The 21,822-nt window shown below is 40.4% G+C and overlaps 1 protein-coding gene across 1 annotated transcript in view; it reads left to right on the top strand.

Annotated features, from left to right (window-relative positions):
• Positions 1–21,822, top strand: part of CACNB4 (calcium voltage-gated channel auxiliary subunit beta 4) — a 220,768-nt gene that overhangs the window by 178,511 nt on the left and 20,435 nt on the right. The window contains exons 5-10 of the mRNA XM_072962068.1: positions 4,271–4,401; positions 5,509–5,585; positions 7,083–7,102; positions 7,326–7,406; positions 8,849–8,907; positions 16,736–16,845. Of these exons, the coding sequence (XP_072818169.1) occupies positions 4,271–4,401; positions 5,509–5,585; positions 7,083–7,102; positions 7,326–7,406; positions 8,849–8,907; positions 16,736–16,845 (478 nt within the window). The remainder of the gene's footprint in view (positions 1–4,270; positions 4,402–5,508; positions 5,586–7,082; positions 7,103–7,325; positions 7,407–8,848; positions 8,908–16,735; positions 16,846–21,822) is intronic.

Genomic DNA, 21,822 nt, shown 5'->3' with positions numbered 1-21,822 from the left:
GATAATGAATAAATAAATCATTTCAAATTGTGAATGCTTTGTGGACAAAAAATGAACCAGGTGCTGGGAATCTTAAAATATAGGGATGGCGGGGGCTATATACTTTTAAATATAGGGGTGATCAGAAAAGGCCCTTCTGAGAATGTGAGCTTTAAGTAGAGACCTGCAGGATGAAGAAGAGCTAACTTTAAAATGAGCAAGAAGACTTCTAGAGAGAGGAAACAGCATGTGCAAAGGCCTTGAGGTAGGAGAATTGCCTGGCACAATCAATTAACTGAAAGAATGTCATGGCTGGAATGCAGTGAGCCAGGGATCTAGTAACAGGAAACAGAGTTGTGGAAGTAAGCAGGGCACAGGTCAAGCAGGACCTTAAGATGATGGTGAGACTTCAGCCTTTATTATAAATGTAATGAGAAGCCACTAAAGGCTTTAAAAGTAGAGGAGTGGACTTAATTTTTTTTTAAGGCTACTCTGATTGTTGTAGAGACAGTGGATTGGAGTGGGATAAGTATGAAATCAAGGAGACCATTAGAACCATTCTAGGTGAGCTAATGGAATTGAGCCAGCCTGGTGTCAGTGAAATGGAGAGAAGCAGACAGATTTGAGGTATGTTGTGGAAATTCAGTGAAGGGTGCTAGATGGACCACTTGTAGGAGCTAAGATTGAAGAAGAAATCAAAGATGATCAAGGAAATTAAGGTTTATGAATTGAGCAACTAGGAGAGAGATGACTAGGACTGGGTGAGGACAGGTGGGAAAGGAGGTTGGGAAGTGGACATCTCAAAGGAGGTAGAAGGTAGGAAGTTAGATATAAGAATTTGGAGCTCAAAGGAAGGGGTTGGGCCAAAGACATAAATTTGGATCATTAGTTTATCCAGGTGGCATTTAAAGCTGTGGTAATGAATGAAGTCACCTAAAGAAAGAGTAGAGGAAGGAGAGAAGACAGCTCTGGATTAAACCCAAAGGATTCTATCCTGCAAAAGTGGGGTACGTGAAAAGATTCAACAGATAAGGAAAAGGAGACGCCCAAGATATAGGAGAAAGCTAGGACAGAGCAGTGCATGGACATCAACAGGGAAGAGTGCCCAAAAGGAGGAAGCAGCCAGCTGTGGCCAATGTTGTGACATGTCACCTAAGATGAGGAGTAAGCAGTGGACGTTGAGTTGGAAACATGGTGGTCAGCAGCATGGAAGTCACTGGGATCATTGTCTGGAACTGTGGCAATGGAAGCCAAATGAAGTGTGATGAGGAGAGAAGGGGTGTTAGGAAGTATATTTAGCAAGCATAGACCATGCTTTCAAGGGAATTGACACTGACCAGGCAGTAGACCAAGGAGGATATGAAGTCAAAAGAGGTTTTCTTTCAAGATGTGAGCTATCAGAGCACCTATCTGTTCATGCTGATATTAACCTAGAATCTCTCTTTCTGGAAGTCAGGGACAGGGAGAGAGAGAGAGAGATTGATATGAAAGGACAGAGAGGCACAGGCGTGAAGTTTTTGATAGTCAGGAAGCGTGGGATCTAGACCCCAAGTGGAGGGACAGACCTTTGATAGGAAGGGGAACATTTATTCATTTATGCAGGAAAAAGATGAGTGCAGGCACAGACAGCTCAGAGCCTTGGTTACGAGAAGCTGAGGCAGCATCGAGTTGATGGCTTCTGCTTTGTCCACCTTGTGTGAAGTGGGGATACCCATATTTGCCTAGAAGACAAGGACTCAACCTCAAACATGTGCCCTGGCATCTGATTGGTTAAGTTGACTTGGTCTCACCATTCCCATCAAAAATGACCAAACAGGGGGCGAGAGTATAGCGTAGTATGTGCTTAGCATGCGTGAGGTCCTGGGTTCAATCCCCAGTACCTAAATACAAAAAAGAAAAAAGAAAAAAAATGACCAAACCATATTCATTAGTTGCTCATACCCATTGTTTCCAAGGAGAAACAGCACTTAAAAGGTACAAGAAGTTCTCACGTATTCCGTGTGCACTACTTGCACCAGCATCCCCAGCTTGCTGTGTTGTATCGCTTTCCTCCATTCCATCAGTGTTCTCCATTTGTCCTGTTGGTTGCTTTTTGATCTATGTGCTCCTTGATCAGTGACTTTCTCCTGTCTGGCAGTTTGAGTTATGGTATTGAGCCGATAATCCCATGTGGATTAGAGTCACTTGTTGTCAGATCTTGGAATATCAGATAAGGAAACATCTTAGAAAGAGAAAATGCTAATCATTTGGGGGAACTCAGAATGAGAAGGATTGAAACAACACTAAGGCGACCATGCCAGAAAGCTGGCACCTGCTCCCAGAACAGCAACACAAATTAACATATTTCTGTAATCGAGTTGCAGCCTTTCCTCTCATCCGCCACCTCGTATGCTCTGTTTTAAGCCTTTTTCTCAGTAATGAAAAGCGTAACCACAGAGAAAAGCTGCAGTTCTCCTTATCGCGTACACTAAATGACGGACCGTTTAAGCTCTTGGAGGGACATCGCAGCTTTCCCCCAAGCAGCTCAAAGAACTTTCATTCGCGATGAGTCACATTCTCACTGTGCTTTGGCCGTTTCCTAGAAGTAAGGTAAAACATCTTGGGAAGTTGCATTAACTATTTCAGGAACCCCTTTAAGGTCATCCAGGTACCGCTTAGTAAATTAGTGTTCCAGGGGTTGACTTGATTTCAGGAAGTAACTTAAGCCATAGGAAACTATGACTCATAGTCTGCTTTGTCCCCACTGCAGTAAAATTTAAATTCCAGATCTATGCACCAAAGATTCTAAAAGGGTCCCGTTGCCTTTTGTTAATTCCAAAATACACAGACCTGGTATCCTGAAATAAAAGGTGGGACAATGAGAGAAACAAAGACCTAGATAGGTGATGATTTTATATTAAGTCAACTCATGTTTCTTCAGTGCAAGCTCAGACTGCTTGCCGTATGTGCCTTGTGTAGGAGCTGTGTGCATAACAAAGGCCAAATCCCTAAATCCCATCTATTTGCTTTTGAGTATGAGGCTGTTACTCAGAATTACTCAAGGTTACGTGGAATTTCGTGCTGCAATGAATGATTCAATGAAATCACCCATTCCTCCTTCACAATGTGTCAATGTCATATACATATAAATTCTACTTTTCTCTGAGCTAAGCACAGTATACCATGTATAGTTACATTTTGAAAACAATAGATACTTTCTGGATTAAAGAGAGGGAGTTACCTTGCCCAACACTGATAAAGACAATAAAGGAAATTTTTGGAAGTAACTCTGGAGGATGTAAACAGTAGGACGAATATCTGCTTTCTAGCAATTACCTACTTGAAAACTTCCCTTGAGGTAGGCAGCTTGGATTAAATATGCCTTTTGCCTTAGGATTCAGGAAATCCAAAATTGCAAATGCAGTTTTGCTGGCCCATCAGATAGGACCATGTTCACCCCATATTGGCTGAAGCCTTTGCGTGGGTTTGTTTCCAGCGATTACATGTCATGGAATTTTATTTAAGTGGAAATCCGCACATTCCTGTTGGACTTCAGACCATTTGGAGATTATTTCCAAAATTCCAGATATGTATAATAGCCTTTTCAAGAGTAAGCTTTGTTTCCTCAGGTAGTAAGATGGACCTTGATTTGCACACTTTTAATTGGAAGATTATAATTCTTCCCCAGAGACAGTAGACTACAGATAGTCTGGTGGAATTTTTACCTCAAAGCTTTTGACAAATATCAGACTATTCAGTGTATTTCATCTCAGACTTGTCTATCTTGTCTTCCAGAGTTCTAAGTACATGGATGCATATTTGTCCTTGTAAAATGTATTTCTTAAGAATTGACTAGGGTGTCTTGACAAGGACCAAAGAAATCCAAAGGTTAGGACCTGACTTTAGCCCAGGGATTGGCAAACCGTGGCCCACAGGCCGAATCCAGCCTGCTGCATTTAAAAAAAAAAAAAGGTTTATTGAAGTACAGCCATGCTTACTTGTTTACTTATTGTCAGTGGTGCCTTCCATGCTACGATAGCAGATTGTAATAGCTACAACAGAAGCCGTATGACCTGCAAACCCTAAATTATTTGCTACCTGGGACTTTAGGTAAAAAGTACGTTTGGTTCTGTGGGACCCCCCAGATGTATCTACTATAGTTTGATAGGCTATAAACAGTGCTTGTGGATACAATAGAATATAATATTATACAATATAAATAGGGTTTCATTCTTCTGGTCCCCTGAAATTAATTAATAAATGTGAAGGTAAGTGAATCACTGTTGATAGCAGTTTTATTTCTGTATTCCAGAAATACAACAATGATTGGTGGATAGGAAGGCTTGTGAAGGAAGGCTGTGAGATTGGCTTCATCCCAAGTCCACTTAGATTGGAGAACATACGGATTCAGCAAGAGCAAAAAAGAGGACGTTTTCACGGAGGGTAAGGCTCCTTCCCTTCTCTAAATTTTTTGGGGGATGAAGAGTAAGAAAATTCGGTGATTTTTTTCAAGTTTGCCTATTAGGTTAAAAATGTATGCTTTTAAAGTAAAAGATACTTTTCTGTGTGCAAAGTATTTCTGAAATTGACACAAAGGGGTTTCAGATGGTTCACTCTTCCCAGTGTGTACAGAAGCCTGACATCCTGGGAATCAACATGAATTCCTCAGTGGAGACTGTTCTGTGGCCTCAACAAACCCTCCTGGGAACCGAAGTTTCCTTCCATGAGAGTCACGGAGGGTATCCTTTCTCAGTACATTAGTGGGAGCCTGGCCTGCCCCGGCATCATGGCTCTTCTTGGTTAACTTTCAGAGACTCTCTTTCAAGTGGGCATGGAATACCACGGTACATGCAATACCATCCCAGGACTAGGAGTACCATCTCCACCCAGGTGATGGCAGAGGCCACAGAAAGCCCCAGGTCCCACAACTAGTAATCGGCAAAGCCCGGATGAGAAATCTGATGGTCTTGACTCTGGGGACCTACTTAAGCATCAAAAGGGAGGGACACTGGAGAAGTAGAGGGGGGGCTGCCAAGGGCCGGGGTGGCTCCAGGGAAGCTTCCAAAGCCGTGTGAGGAAACCGCTGCCAATGAATTTCCCTTCTGATCCGTAATATTCTTTGTGACTAAATCCTTTGCCACCTCTTAATTCTGATGCCCTTGTAATTACTTTTAAGAAGTGCTTCTTCTAGGTCTTGTGGCTCGTTTTGAGCTGTGTCCGACATCCAGCTAGTGCATTGGTGACCAGTGTTGGTTAAGCAAGCAGTTCACAAGAACATTCCTGTTAGTGATTCCTTTGCCGAATTTATGCCTTGAATAATTAGAGATAGGAGAGATACTTTTGCAAAATATTTCCAGATCCTAGTTAGTTTCTCTGAGAAATGAGGTCAAAGAAAACATTTGGACAGATCCTTGAAGTTCTTCTCTATAGCAGGACTTGGTGTGTTTTGAATTATTTAGCAGGATTAAGGCCAAAGAAAGCTTTGTACTCACAAGTTCTATTTTCCAGGAATCTGGGGAATGAGTCTTAAGTTCCTTTTCTGTATCTTAGGAAATCCAGTGGAAATTCTTCCTCAAGTCTTGGAGAAATGGTATCAGGGACATTTCGAGCAACCCCCACGTCAACAGGTGAGGGTTTTAGTTGGACTTTTTTTTAATGGAATGTATTCTTTTCTTAATATTTGAACATACATACAGGTATTTTTACTAATTTGGGAACAATCTAAGGCTTGATTTAAGGATTCTTCTACTTAACGTTTCACGGCACAATTGCTTTCCATAGTAATTTGACTGGATTTTAAGGGTACTTGTGATGCTAAAAATTCGGATCATTGTAATATAATTCTGTAAAATCTTCTTGCCCTCTATTGTATAAATCATTCCGCAGCAGGTTCATTATGCCACCCAAGAACCCAGCAGACTTTAAGATGGCAAAGGCCAATTAAAAAGTTAAAAAAAAAAACAGTTGTAAACGCTTAAGAAAGTGCTCTGTTCCAGTCTCCATGTGAAACTTTATGATATATTGGTACAGCCTGGGCTGTGGAGATTGGGAGGGTTGAAGCAGAGAATGAGGGTGGGGCCAGTTGATCTCATTTCTGTTTGAACAGCAGACAACTGAGCCGTGGAATTAATGGTAATGAAGGGACAGTGGGGTCCCAGTCAGGAGTTGTTGTGCATTTAGAAAGTGTGGAGGTACTCAAGCAGAATTTTTTTTCTTCCACCACATTCCCTGACTCCTATAGGCTAATTTTATTCTGGCCAGAGTTGATGCCACATTAGGGCATCTAGGATTACCCATTCAGAATGATAAGTCCGAGATCTATCCTGGCCTACTGTAACTGCAGGAAACTGGATTGGTGCCAGAACAGATCTGAGTATCCAGGTTCTTGTTCATGTGAATCCTGATTTCCAAGGCTCTGAACCAGACTAGGTCTCTGGGTTGCCCCCAACTGGACTGGACCTGCATGGATGACCACAAACCACCTTAATCAGATATTGAGTATATTTTGACTCATCCCCATTTGTTGGACATCTAGATCATTGCTGCTTTTCACTATTACAAGAAAGAAAGAAAAGGAATAACTGATTATAAACTTAAAGTTAAGAGCAACATGGTAGGAAAAAAAATGTGTCAGTATTCCGGAAAGTGGGCAGAAATACTTAAGAGCACATAAAGAACTGCAGAGTTTCCTGATGCCCCACCAAAATTACAAATCTGAAAATAACTAGTGAATGAGGCAATGATCATGATCACCCAAATTGTTATTCCGAGTTTCTTTTTATCAGACTTTATTTGCCCAAGTTGCTCTCGGCCACACTGCATGCTGTGTCCAGCAGGGGAACAACCCATGACCCAGCCAGTGTTGTTACGAAGTCCACCCTCCCCACCCAACATGAAATCAGGATCTAAGGTCATTCGTATGGGGAGGAAGTTGTCTGTTTTTGCATTTGTCTTCAAAATTGGCCTGTCCAGAATGAAATAGGAGAGGAGTGCTCTGCAGAGTGGGTGATAGTGAGATGACGAGAATTCTGGGGACAAATCAGTACATTCTCCCATCGTTTAAATTCGTGTGCTACCGTTGACAGATTGCATATGTTGATGCGGTTCTCGTTGTTGTCTTTTAGCAAAACAGAAGCAAAAAGTGGTAAGTGGCGTTTCCTTTCTAAGTCTACTGCTAAGGTTTCTATCCACATATGCCTGCGATGCTCCATTTCAGTGACCCATATGGCTATAAAATAAGGGAGGAGTCTCCCTAGCGGGACCTGCGGTCATCATGTCTTGTTTGACCTGAGGATTGTGAGTGTTGTGGCTGTGGAGGAGGTGTGTTTCTCGTCACCGTGTCACGCGCGTCCAATCGTTTTTTTCAGACGGAGCATATTCCTCCCTACGACGTGGTGCCATCCATGCGTCCGGTGGTGTTAGTGGGGCCGTCACTGAAGGGTTATGAGGTACAAAGACGAGTCTGTTCCACTTCAGGTCTTGATCAAGAACGTAGGGGACAGCCAGTTGGCATGTGCTTCCCCGGGGTCTGCTTACACGTGGGTCCCGATGGAAGGCAGCCCTCAGCATGTGAGGACGGGGGTGCAGTGCGGGGCTTACGTGGCCCTTTGCTCTTTCTTCCCTCTCTGCACACTTCTTTCACTTATTACATTGTTTAAAAATAGCTCCCTCAAGGGGGAGGGTATAGCTCAGTGGCAGAGTGTGTGCTTAGCAGGTATGAGGTCTTGGGTTCAATCCCCAGTACCTCCATTAAAATAAATAAGTAACCCCCTAAAAATAAATAAAATAAAAAAATAGCTCCCTCAAAATATTTATAGTGGGAGGCTCTGGTCAAGGGTTTGCTCTGCATTAAATTCAAAGAAAAAGGCTTTATCTGTCTTAATGTTCCCATTGCTATTAAAAACAAGAGTATGAACAGTACAAGGGAACATGCCAGCAAACCTAAACCCTCAAAGCAGCAACAGATCTCACCTTACTAGGTGCTCAGGACGATGGCGTGTTCCACCAAACATTTCTCTGCTTATTTATTTTAAAGGAAAAAAACACTCCACTAAAGACATTAATGAACTCCTTCAGAGATTAATAGAACAATACCAGGTAAGAAGGAAAAGAGTAAAGGCTTAGATGTACTGCACTTCAGATGTTGCCATTTTGACTTGATACCAGCATGGATAAGAGTGAGTGGGGTTGGACATTAAAATCTGAAGGTGGGCAGCCTCCAAGGCCCCATTCCCACTGGGTGAGCAAGATGGCTGGCACATAGGAGGCATTCAGTGCACATTTGTTGGGTGAATTAATGAATGTCTTTGGGGCTGATTTAAGAATCCATCTCCTCCCCCTCCTTTCCCCACCTCTCCTCCCCTCCCCCTCTCAGTGGGGACTCAGAGGAAGAGCAGGAGAGTGGGCCATAGAAATCCAGCCCTGAGCATGGAGAATTTCCACCAGTGTGCACAGACCAGCAGGAGGCAGAGCCCAGGGCTGGCCTGAGGAGCTCTAGCTGCTCCCCACTGGAGGCAGGCACCACTCAGGCAGGCCAAGGACAGCTTGCACCTGCACACAAAACCAGCCCACCATGGTCTCCTGATGGCAGCTCTATGCCATAAAAAGAGATGAGGGTCTAGTTGCCTTGGGTCTAGTGGACACTGCTGGTTCATTCCTCAACACCCTGGAGAAGAACCGAGGAGAGGGGAATTTAGGAAGTGCAAATGGTTAAGTATGACAAACCCCTCCCATGGTCACCTGCCATGTCCCGCCCCCACCAGAGGACAGGCTGTGATAAGGTCTTTGCTCAGTCAGGGTGTCCTTCCCTTCCAGCTCTCTCACTTTTGGCTTCTCTCTCTCTCTCTCTCTGTGTTTGCCTCATTCTTTTTTTTCCCTCACCTCTGCAAAGGTAACAGACATGATGCAGAAAGCCCTGTTTGATTTCCTGAAGCACAGGTTTGATGGGAGGTGAGACATACAGATGTTTTTGTACTTTTTATTTGCCTTTAACCAAACATGTGTGATGGTTTGTGGATCTATGTTTCCAGTGATTGCAGATGTTTTCTAATTACAAGTTAAGTCAGTATTCAGAGGAGAATTCAATGAAAGCATTCTGAAAAATGTGAAGTTACAATGAATAGCATTCAACCCCTTAAAGAAAAAGGACCTTGAGAAGGAAATTAATCCATTTGTTTTATTTACATATATGCATTAGTCTTTATTTTCTCATTTCTTAGTGAATTCATATCAAACTTATTTTTATGAAAAAAAATGAACATACAGAGCATTTCTGACAAATATGGTGGCTCACTGGTCAAGCTGGGGAGTATCATTTGGGACTTGTGCTTGTGCGTGCATGAATGCATGTGTATCATATGAAGGTATAAAGTGCTGAATGTCCTTGAAAGAGGAGTGCAGGAACTGTTTTCATCATAAACCTCCCAAAATGACTATTTTGTAGGGAATTCAAAATTCTTTGGATGATTAGTTTTGGGCTTGTTTTATTAGAAATTACCTTGTTATTTTATTGGTTTATTTTGTATGTATCCTACTATGGCTCAATCCTTAACTATTATCAACATGGCTCAGTCTTTATCAACATGGCTCAGTCTTTAACTGTCAGATAATTTTATCATTTAAGTTTTGTTAAGACATTGTTTTAAGACATTTAAAGATATCTAGAAAGAGTTTCTGTATTTTGCAGAGAAGTGGTAAAAAGTCCATGTTGAGTCAATACTAAGTACTGAGCTCAGCACTCCATGTAAAAATAGCCACATGCAAATACCTGAAGATGTATGAGAAATGAGGAAAACATAAATAGTGTGTGCTGAGAAGTATGGATAAATGCATCCAGCTTACCAAATATTTTAAGTATTTGAAGATATTTTAAAAGCATCCACAAATAGATTTTTTAAAATATGGTATTTTAAGGAAAAAGCAAACATGATAATGCTTTACGTACAAGTTGTATATACTTGTCAAAAGGAAAACTGTCTGGGGGGAAGGGTACAGCTCAAGTGGTAGAGTGCATGCCTGGCAAGCACAAGGTCCTGGGTTCAATCCCCAGTACCTCCTCTAAAAATAAATAAATAAACCTACCTCCCTCCTCCCCCCACCAAAAAGAAAAAGGAAAACTGTCTGGATAATTATGTTAAAAATATTTGTTAGTTTCTGGAACTGTATACAAAGAAAATAAACTGAGATTTTTTAGCTCCAGTAATTGAGATGTTAGTTTAAGAAATCAGAATGCTTCCCTGCCATTATGTGAATTGTTACATAGCTTAATACAGGCCAGGCTGCCTTCATAAATAGAGCCCAAAATGTGTAATGAATCAAATGCGATGGATGCTTATTATTGCTCACATGACAGTGTAAGGCAGACGTTCCTCAGCTGGGAGTGGGTGGTGCGGGGGAAGGAAGGACTGGGCAGAGTTTGTTCTGCCATCACTTGGGACCCTTGGCCTGGGGGTGGTCTCTCCAATGAACTGGTAGGTAGGGGAGCCAGGAAGTGACTCACAATGATTCTCACATTTCATTGGTTAGAACGTGGTCCCGTGGCCACCCCTAATTGCAGAAGAGGCTGGGAAGCACAGTCTAGCTATGTGCCCAGGAGAAAGAGGAAACAGATTTTTGTTGAACAAATAACAGTCTACCGCATTGATCTAGTGGACACAAAGGGCTTAATAAGAAAGCCATACGTGTATCCTATTCTTTAAAAAAAAAAAAAAGCTAGTCAGAGAATTCAGTAATTTCACAGAAAACAAGTGAAAAGCACTGAAGACTAGAATATTGGAGTTGGCAGGAAATGTAAAAGTCCTTTTATTCTAATCTCTTATATCCAACAACCACAAGTTGATGGGTAGCCTACTTCTGTTTGAAAATTTTTGGCTCTTGGGAATTCAGTTCTTAAAAAAAAAACATTTCAAAGAAACAGCTGAACTCTGACTCTAACTTGATAATATTGGTCTTGGTCCTTCCTCCTGATGACATGGGCTATAACCCCTACCCTCATGCCGCTCTCCCTGGGTTGGCGGCAGCTAATGTGCCTGGCTCAGTCATGCACACTTCCTTCAGTTATGCTTGGAGTCACGTGGTTTTAACCTGTGGTGCCTTTATTTGAGGAAGTTCTGAGCAGTGCCTTATTCTGTGGCTCCTTAACAGCCCTTGAGCCAAACAGATGCCACACCATACACGTCTTAAGTTTGTGTTAGATTGTAACATAACTTCCTTATAAAGCCACAGTGTTATTTAAGGTTTGGAAGGTAGGAACTATGGAAAAGAAGAAAGGAATTATTATAATTTAGCAAAGAGAAAGTGAGTAACTTAATTAGTGCCTTCAAGTATGAGGAATCTGAGATTCTTCCTCAATCTTAGACCCAGAAAGGGGAAATGCTTTTCATTGTAACAGCAGAGATTTTCTTGAATCAGGTACAACTACCTGATTCACCAAGCACTTGTATACACTATAGAAGATGGTTTTAATAGAAGTAGAATTAAAATTTCAGTGCCACATGTCCCTTGGGGTCTGATGGCACAGCAGAGGGTCTGGAGATGTGCGGAAGAATACAGCAGCTGCCAAAGAAATAGCTGGAGAAAGAGACTCAGCCCCAGAGAGATCTGACTTGTGGCAGAGTTGGAGAAAGCTAGACATTAAAGGTAGAAGGAGAGTGGACCTGCTTTCAAATTATAAGAGACCAGTGCAGCAGAAAAACAATAATGAATTCATTGGTTGAACATAAATGGAGACTTTGATAAGGAAGAAGAAATTTACTTGTACCTTTACATTGACTCTGACATGTCTGTGGTGTGGAGAATATTCTTACATTTTGAGCCATGACTGTCTGCTGTGCTGTGTTTTAACAATTAGTAAAAGGAGAGAAAACAACACATAGTCTTTAATTGAAACCAGCCAAGAGAACAATTACACAGCAGGCTTTTGCACAGTAAAACAGCATAAACAATACGTTCTAAAGGAAACCTACTCAATGATTCATTGGCTATGAATGCAGTAGGTTAGACAAAATAGTCAGGATAAAGTCTCCTCTTTTTCAGAAAGAGCAAAAAATGCCAGAAAAAAATTGGCTAAAATGCTTTCTTCTTCAATACAGTTTTTCAGATCTTGATTAAAAAATAATTTAACAAATTGGATTAAAACTCCAGCATTGACTATTACAGAATCATATGCATACCTTTTAATGATACTTTGGAAATAATTTGAGTCAGGGGGAGGGGTACAGCTCAGTGGTAGAGCACATGCTTAGCATACACGAGGTCCTGGGTTCAATCCCCAGTACCTCCATTAAAAAAAAGAAAAAGAAAAAGAAATGATTTGAGTCAGTTTAAAGCTACTTATTTTTACAATTTTATTATTATTAATTGTAAGGTCTAACAAGAATCTGTGTAAGAAAAATGAAAAGCAGAATACCAAATGCTTCCCAAGGGAACCCCTGTACACGTGGATAGCCACACGTAGTGACAGGTCCCGTGCACAGATCATAAGCCTAGTGGGCCTCACAAGCTGCCACAGTGGTACCAGCCTGGCAGAGACACAGTGGATGCACAATGACGTGGAGCTTTTCTCTCTTCATTTCACGCCACAAGCATTCATCGGGGATCATCCTTTCCGATGAGGTTTGTTCAGCTGGTTGAATCTACCATTCATAGGCTGAACAGCAAGCAGTCAAACCAACGGCAGTTTGTTGACCTATGCTAATCATTTCAAATCCCGACAAAGTTGTAACTTCAGGCTTTTTGACAACTGGATCAGATCAGCTCTCTGGCACTTATAGGACACTTTGTAAGTGATGTGATCATGGCCCCAGATCCTCAATGAACATACAAATGGGATCTGAAGCTATTAGCCACGGAACACTTAAAAAAAGAAAAGAAAAAGAAAAAGAAAAAGGGTTTGAGAAAGAATTTGAAGAAAGAAGGCTAAGAATATAATTTCAGGAGACTCAAAGAAGTAGTATTTATCTATAAAAGGAAATAGCAACAGTTGATGCTGTCACAAAGCAGCCAAGACGTGGAAGAATGAAAACAACTTGTAATTGCAGTCAACAAATGGACAAGAACAAGACATGCCTTCTGTTTTGTAACCAGTATCATCCTCTTATCATCTCTTCCTGCTGCTCTCTATTTAAATGCAGTCTCATTGGGGACACTCAAGCACTAGAGATAATTAACTGAGCATGTTAATGCCAAACATGAATATTTATATTAACAGGTTTTGATTACAACTTATCTGACCTTATTCTCCCATCCCTGAAATACATATAAATTTTGTGGACTCCAGGAATGGGAGAGTTCATGGTAGACTGCTAACTTTTGAGAATAGGGTATAAAGAAGTTGTCTCCTTCAAGTCTCAAATCTCCAATAATTGCCTTGTATACATTATATATGTGCCTATCAACATAGGACTCTATGAATAATTATTTAAGAAAGCACTTTTATATATTACCTCATTTGCTCCTAATGACAATCCTGTGAGATAGTTGATTATGATACGGATGCTCAGAAGATGGCATGACCTGTCAATGGTCACTCAGACAGCAAGAGGAAGATCCAGGAAGAGTACTCAGGTCTACATATACCTTTCATTCCTTTTCTCCTGACAGTGTGCTGTTCTATTCTTTGGAATGTTTTTCCTTTGTGAATACTGAGTTGAAAAAAACAAACAAACAAAGAAACAATATACTACCAGGGTTGCATATTAGATGTAGTAAGGATGGAGTGTAGAAGGATCTTTAGCTGTTTCATTACCATCATGGAAATACTAATTATTTTTTAATGAATGCATCTCAACTGAGAGTACTAGAAAAATCACAGAAAACTAATACTCATAGCACATGATGGATTGCAGAAATTATGATGCATTCCAAACCAGAAGTAAGCAACAATGAGGGTTCAGATTTACTAGATCTAGAGATACATACTCAGTCTGCGGGGAAACTGAATTTCTGTTAGTCTTTTATCCCCTGGCTAGTAATTACTGACACTATGTCATATAAAAGTTTCCAAGGGAACTTCTCAGAGATGAATATCAAATAAGATACATAGAAGTGCTGAAAGACAGTAGAAGATCTGAATATAGCAAGAACAGACATAGAAAGGATATCACTTTAAGTAAAAAAAAAAGTATAGAAACTAGATAGCATCAATGATGAATGTAATTACATGGCTCGGGAGCCTTTTAAACCAAAAAAAGAAGTTTGGAATTGGTGTCTGATTTTGATGATAGTAAGCATTTTTGCATAGAAGATTAAAAACTCCTGTTTTGTCTACTGAAGCTGTATTTCTGGAGCTTTCTGTCTTCCCTTGAGCTCTTTCATACATGTATATTTTTATTAAGAAACAACTTGTATTACCAAATTAGCCGATATTTTATTGACAAATAGAAGAAAAAGAACTCTTTATTGTCCATACCTTTTTCTATTTTTGGAATATATGAAGCAGTTTTTTTTTCTATTTTTGTGTATGTATGTTATTGTTTTGTTTTGTTTTCTGGTAAAACTTCGGATGTGTTTGAAAATGGCTTGATAAAAGCATGTTTATAACCCGGAAAAAATAAGAATACACATCTGTTGATAATCCTTTCAAGTTTTAAGAACCAAGAGTCACTATTTGGCTAGTATAGAACTAGAAAATTTGATTTTCAAGTAAGCAGAATAGAATCTCTGAACTCTCCCAAAATCATTGTTCTAGAAGGTGGAATTCTGTCTGTCAACCAAGTCACTTGTTTCCAGTCATATATTTGAATTGCTCTGGCACTTGACTGTTTCTAACCAGCAACTCCATTCTTAAAACAACAAACAATAAAACCAGAAACACAAAAATAAACAAGCACATCCTATTCTGTAGGTGATAGGAGCTATGACCACAGAGACCACCTATGAGATTTCATGCCTCAAGTGCAGCAGCCATCTGAGTGATGGAGACTCAGATGTGGGGTTCGCTGACTTTAACCTGATTTAAGTCCTGACCATCTCAGTGTGTGGTCAAGATCTGCGCTTGATGATTTGGCTCGTATCTGGAGATTCAAGACTGCTGGAGAAGAAAACTGAAGAGAATTTTGAGTCAGTTGACTAAGCACTGGCCTGGTGCTTGGGGGCCTGTGCTTTTAACGACTCGAACTAACCATGTGGAACTTCCTCTCTGCATCTCACTTTTCTTCCTGATAAAATGAAGAAGTTGTACTAGACCAGTGTTTCCCAATGTCTATTAGCAGTTGAACAAGTTCTTACAAAGAAATCAGATAAGGCCCCAATGTAGAAAACAGAGATGCTGAGCTTTGCCTGGCATGGAGGGTGGGAAAGCTGGAGCCCTGCCGGCTAGCTCGGCCTCCATTTGATGTTCTCACTGGCCCCAGGGGTATTTCGCAAAATTCTTGGTTTCTGCCGAAGACAATTTGAACATGCCTCAAATAATTGATTAGGGCCTAACAAATTCTAAAGAATTAAAAAATTTTAAACTTCTGGACCATCTATAGCTTAAAAATAAATACGACACAAGAAAGGAGTGTTTTGCTTTAAAATGGCACCAGAAATTTTGCACAGCCTGTTGCTTTAAAGAAATGATTTACGACCACTTATGAAAAGGACTATTTTAAATTCTCCCCAAGGATTCAGGTCACTGAAGTCAAGTGAAGAGTCTCCAGAGCGTGCTGACAGTGTTGTCCCCAAACAGGTGTGAGACAACATATGACTCAGTAATTGTTAATAACTCTGCCCTCTTCCCTGCTCCAGCCTCGAAAAGAGTTTGAAAGTGTGGGGATTGAGTGCCGGGAGTGTAAAAGGGAAGGGGCAGTATCTTCCTTGTCTACTCCTGGAACTCTGCCAAGCTCTGAGGAACAGAGAAAGGCCCAAGATGGTAATAGTTGGCTTAAAAAGGCATTCTTTGCATTCTGCAAGTAGATCATTATCTGAGGTGGAGCAATCCCAGCTTAAGATAAAGAATTTAAAAACTATTAAGTCCCAGAGATTCTCGTTTGCTAAATCATATACAAATAGACTCCTCTCTCCATTCATTTGCATTGTCTCTGATTTATTCTTGTCTTGCGTGACTGCAGGGTACTTTGTGACTCGTGGAAATCCTGGCACAATCCTTACATTGCCCTCAGCAATTAGCGTCATTACTGCCCACCATATGCATTCAAAGCAATATGCAAATATGCTGAAAAAACTTGTGCCTGCAGAAAAGAAGTCATATTTTTCATATTCTTAGAAATAAAACATTCTTTTGGGCCTGTGGCAGAACACTTTCATGTGTCGTGAGTTAACTGTTGAGCATTAGGAATGCAACATAGCTATCAACTGGTTGATTGTCTTTGATGATCAAAATGAAGAGTATTTCCCCCTTTGACCAGCAGCACGGACACATCAGGGCAGAGCGTTTGTAGTTCCTGAAGGTCTTGTTCAAGAGCAAATCAACTGTGAATTGTGGGGAAATTGTATTGCTGCTTCCTGAAAAGAGCGTGGTTTATTCATATGTTTCGATTCCCTCCTGGCATGGTGCGCATTATAAAGAGAACGGCAAGGCAGACAGTGCTGGAGAAAGAATGTGTTTTTCCTGGAGTCTTTTTTTGTTGTTGTTAAACAGCCAAAAACTTTCCTCCATTCTGCTCTGCTGGTAATTTAATACTAGCCAAAGCCTGTTTAAAATACTTGTGGCCAATGTTTATTATACTGTGGTTGCACTGTAGTGTGTTAAGGGGCTATTAAGTACTGCGGTTATAAATCACTTGGAGAGCCCCATAACATTTTCACTGGCTTGTTCTGTTCTGTGTTCCTATCATAGGATATCAATAACAAGAGTGACGGCTGACATTTCTCTTGCTAAGAGGTCTGTCCTAAATAATCCCAGCAAGAGAGCAATAATTGAACGTTCGAATACTCGGTCCAGCTTAGGTAAGATGCTCAAATGTGGTACTTCTTCAAGCTGTGCTTTCAGACAGGGATGACACACATTGCACTTGTGAATGTCTTTTCCAATTTGCTCGCCATTCTGAATGGGGAAGGACTGGTTAACTGACAAGAAGGCCAGCCACAGTTAGGGAGCAGAGTCCTGCAGGAGCCTGGGCCTCCTTTCTCTCAGCTCTGATTAATTAGCTAATTAGTAGTCAGGTAGGGAGAATCCTCATAGGCTCTCCTGGTCTGTTACTGCTTAATCCCGTGAAACCACGCATCTCCACTCACCCAGGCTTCTCTGTCATATCTGTCATACCTGAGTCACAGCTGACATGAAAGGAAATGAGATGTTCGGCTTTCTCAGATTCTTAGAAGAAAGTCGGATGATGGTGTTTTTAGTGTTGATTCTGCTGCTAGCTGGTAGTACCCAGTATAGTCACATCTGTAAGTGGAAGTAGCAACCACCATTCATACCATTCAGGGAGTTTAAGCGTGTCTTTCCTGGAACCCCAGTCAGAAGGCATCCTGAAATTCACCATGATGGAGAAGAAAAGAACACTCTGATTAGCCCCAACAAACATGTATGAGCAGGGCTGTGGCAGATGGATTCACCGTCCACAGAAGTGAGTCCATGCTGCAGAGAATCACAACACTCATCTCAGAAGCCTGTTGGTGGCTTCTGTGATTGCCCAGAGTGGTATAGTCCACTCATAACTTTCTTTTGCATTCACATTCTGAGAGCAACTTGTTTTACTGCCCTTTTCCTCATGGGCAGAGTAGGAAAGACAGGGTTCATCTATGCCACTGTATTTTTTTTAAAACTGCTGAAAGGAGTTCTATAGATGATAGAAAACTTTTTTTTTTTCAGTTAGGATTTCCAAGATAGATTGCACGCCAAATACCACATCAAGAGTCCGCTGAAGGTTCTGCCTTGACCCTGAGCCAAGAATTGTGCAGATGGAAAGAGACTAGTGTTGTCTCTATTCCTGGCCCGGGATTGGCACACGATTATTGCTCAATAAATGTTCGTTAGATGGTTGCTTTGTGAAAGAATGCTAAACATACTAAGTGGGGCAGTTGCCAGCGTTTGTGAGGGCAAGATCCCAGACACCGGTGGTTCCTTCTTTAGTCCTGTATTTAGAGCCTTCCATGTACAGAGTGAAACCATCTTAAAGGCATAGTATTTTGACCTTCAGGAGTAATCATGGCAGAGTTGATGATGATGAATCAAATTAGATAACTGACTAAAGTAATATATCACAGGTGACAAGGATGCCAAATCAGATCGAAGACTTCTCAAACAAGCATCTGTTCTCTGTCCTCCTGTTTTCCACCCTCCTTTCCATTCCTCTCGGTGCCTTTGACTTTTAACCAGTCCTTCCTCTGATGTATAATGAGGGGTTAGAGGACACTTCAAAGCATAAGCGAGGTTGCCCAACTTTTTCAACATCTTGCACCAGCCTAAGGTTTCATGGATTTTCCTTTGAAGTCATTCCGTATAATCTACGTTTCCAGAGTCAGTGGAGTGATTGGGGTGGGGTTAGTTTAAATATTGAGGAAGAAACAAGATAATCAGTTCACAGGTTTTTTTTCACTCAGTAAAGTCATATACTCATCACTGGAGTTAGTTGAATGGTAACCTATTATGATCACCACTGTGTGAGCCCCTTACACCCATTTGTCTGTTTGTTAGTGCACGTTTGTAGATTCTTTTGGCAAACGTTTGTCAAATGTTTGTCAAACACTTGTCACTGCCATGCATTATACAAGACTTAGGAAGTACAAGCATAACGAGGACAAAGTATCTTACCCATCGGCAAATAGAAAGAAGGGAGAGTGGGTTAAAATATTCTGTGATAATGGAATTATGAGCAAAGTACTAAAGGCGAAAGAAAGGTAGGGAGTAGGAGGTGTCTGAGAAGATGTCACAGAAGCTTCTCTGAGCTGATTCTTCAGGGAAGTCAAGAATGTACACAGGCATTGACAGAGAAACATTGTGTGGTTGAGAAGCTAGTAGTTTTGTGAAGAGCATGCTTAGAAAAAAGGAAGTGGGGGGCATGATTTGAGAGCAACGGAAAAGACTGAAAAAGTAGACTGAGGCCAGTATGTTAGGGCTCTAGTGTGCCTTGCTAAAGAGACCTCCAAAATAGATTTCATGAAATGTTAATTTAAAAAAATACTGATAGTATGTTTTCCATGGTTGAATAAATTTGGAAATTATGGATTAGTTTCAGGTTTCTTCATTGCAAGACATGTTGGAGGCATTAAGATACAAAGGGCAATGCACATTTGAAATTCTAAGACAAACCATTATGGTATGTGATATTTCTCTTGCAGAAAACTCCCTTCTTCCCATAGGATATCTTATGGGATTAGTGTTCCAGGCTACTCATGTTGGGAAATATTACTTTGGGCTATAGAGAGCCACTGAAATAGTTTAAGCATTTGGGTATAAGAAAGATCACAGGTGACAGAGATAGACCAGTTGTGGTCAGGTTATAGCAGTGGTCATTGAGGTCCCTGCAGGACCACAGTCTATGATTTCTCAGAGCTCTGTTTGTCTGGAATAAGATCATGATGAATCAGCCAGGATCATCAAGATTGCTGGGTTTGGTTTAAGTTTTTCTTTAAGAAAATGAGCTGTGTAGATAAATATGTCTATGTCTTCCTCACACATGTAATTTATTTATTGCAGTCCATATACATAGTCCAAATACTGGTACGACTCCAGTATATAGTGTGGCCCTCTGCAGCCTCCTGGCCTGCTCTGCCTGAGCACCTCTTTTCTTATGTCCACTGCCTAAGTTTTGTGTTGGTTAAGCAGTAGGTGTGCCTGCCCTCTGTGCTGGTCAAACACCACACTTATCTCATTGCTGGTGCAAAGTAAGTAAGGCCCAGGTATTTCTGAATTACTGACACAGAGACTCAAAGTACCTCATGGGTTCTTTGTACCAGGGCAGTCTCTTTGCATCACTGCCTTTTTGCTACTTCAGAAAATACTATATTCAGATTTGAAGCTTAAAGCAATATAAACTTATTCTAGTGCAGTCCTAGGCAGGAGTTATATTAAACCAATAGCAGTTTAATGGAAAAAAAAAAAGAAAGAAAAATGTACCCCAACATTCTGAGACTGAAACTAGAATAAAAATAAACTTTATTTTCCAAACTTCTCTCATAAAAAAATTCTTTTTTAACTGCTCTGACATTCGAGAGAAAAGGGACAAGTATGTTGTTATTACTAACAAATGTAGACTGTAATTTCAGAATTTTGCAAATAAGCCAAATTGTCCAGATCCTTTACAGTGATATTCTGAAATCTAGTCATCTTTCAGAGCACCAGGAAATCTTTCAGCCATTGGTATTGGATATGATGCAAAATGATAGATATGTTGCCTTTTTGTTGTTGTTGTTGTTGGCTTGAACAACAGAAATCTATTGTCTTGCATTTCTGGCGGCTAGAAGTCCAAGATCAAGGGATCTGCAGGGTCGCTTCCTTCTAAAGGATGTGAGGGAGAATCTGTTTCACACCTCTCCCCTAGCTTCTGGTGGTTTGCTGGCCATCTTTGGCTTTCCTGTCTTGTAGAAGTGTCACCCCAGGCTCTGCCTCCATCTTCACATGGCATTCTCCTGTGTGCGTGCCTGTCTCCAAATTTCCCCTTTTTATAAAGACACCAGTCATATTGGATTAACACCCACCCTAATGACCTCATTTTGACTTGATTATCTCTGTAAAGACCCTATCTCAAAAATAAGGTTACATTCTGAGGACTAGGGGTTAAGACTTCAAGATATGAATTTGGGGAAATACAATTCAACCTATAACAGGAGGGAAATCATAGAACATGTTGTGAGTCAGAAGTTGAATTGAGCAGCCTCTACTGGGTTCTGCTGAGCAATATGTTGACTCTTTAAATTCATACTTCTAGTATAGATCATGCATTAAACATCGGTGATTTTGTGGGAAGAATTTTATGCTATTATGCAAAGCCCTAGAAAGTGGAGTTACAGGATAGCCTTGAGTATTTGTGATCCCACGCACCCTGTCAATCTGTTTGGTTATGGAAGGAGAACGTTTTGGTGGGTGACATTAACTTGAATTTATCCTGGATAAGCAAAACAAATCATGGGATTCTGGTACAAACTCTTTTCAATGAGGACATTTACAGCAACATCAGCTTTTTTCCTAGGTCATCTTTGAAATCATTTAAATTAGGTAGCTTTGTATAAAAATAAAAATAAGTGAAAAAACAAAACAAGATCATCCCTCTGAAAATTAAATATTCTAACTCAGTCTTTGGACTTGACCAATAAATCAGGTGATTTATAAAATACATATTAAAAGCTTTTTATATTTCAGAAAGCCATATTATGTTTTTGTAGATAATTAGCTTAAATATTTGCTTTAAAAATATCTGAATTGCTTTGGATGGTGAATATAACTAGATTTTTCGTTTGACCAGGTTCACACACAGATTCAGGTCAGTTGACTATTACAGCTGGCTAAAAAGATTTGCATCTAAGTGCATTGTGGCACTTTAATATAATTGCCTATAGTTTTTTTTTAATATTGAAAATAATTATGCCTTAGAACAAGTCCACTGGCTCTAACAGCTGAATGAAGACTTAGCAATATGCTAGTTATAAGAGAAGATCCAGAACATTTAACAGGGATACAGAAATGTGTATATTGGTCCAAACAGATGAGTTGTGAGGCTTTTAAAAACATATTCATGAAATATGAATATATAAGTTGTTGATCAGAAGACATATTTCAGTGTAATTTTCTTCTCATGTGATGTTGCTCTGCACGTGTATTTCGGTTGTTTCCTAAAATGTGGTTTCAACTTCTATAGCTAAAATAAAAGTTCTTTAGAACAAAACCAGAGTCCAAAAGAACATAGCTATATAAATAGCTAAATACTAGAATGAGTGTAAGATGCAAATCAAGAGAGCCATCTCAGTTTTTCCCACCGTTTG

The sequence above is a fragment of the Vicugna pacos genome, chromosome 5 (genome assembly GCF_048564905.1).
Source record: "Vicugna pacos chromosome 5, VicPac4, whole genome shotgun sequence".
NCBI classification, from domain to species: domain Eukaryota; kingdom Metazoa; phylum Chordata; class Mammalia; order Artiodactyla; family Camelidae; genus Vicugna; species Vicugna pacos.
This window is presented reverse-complemented; position numbering and strand designations above follow the sequence as displayed.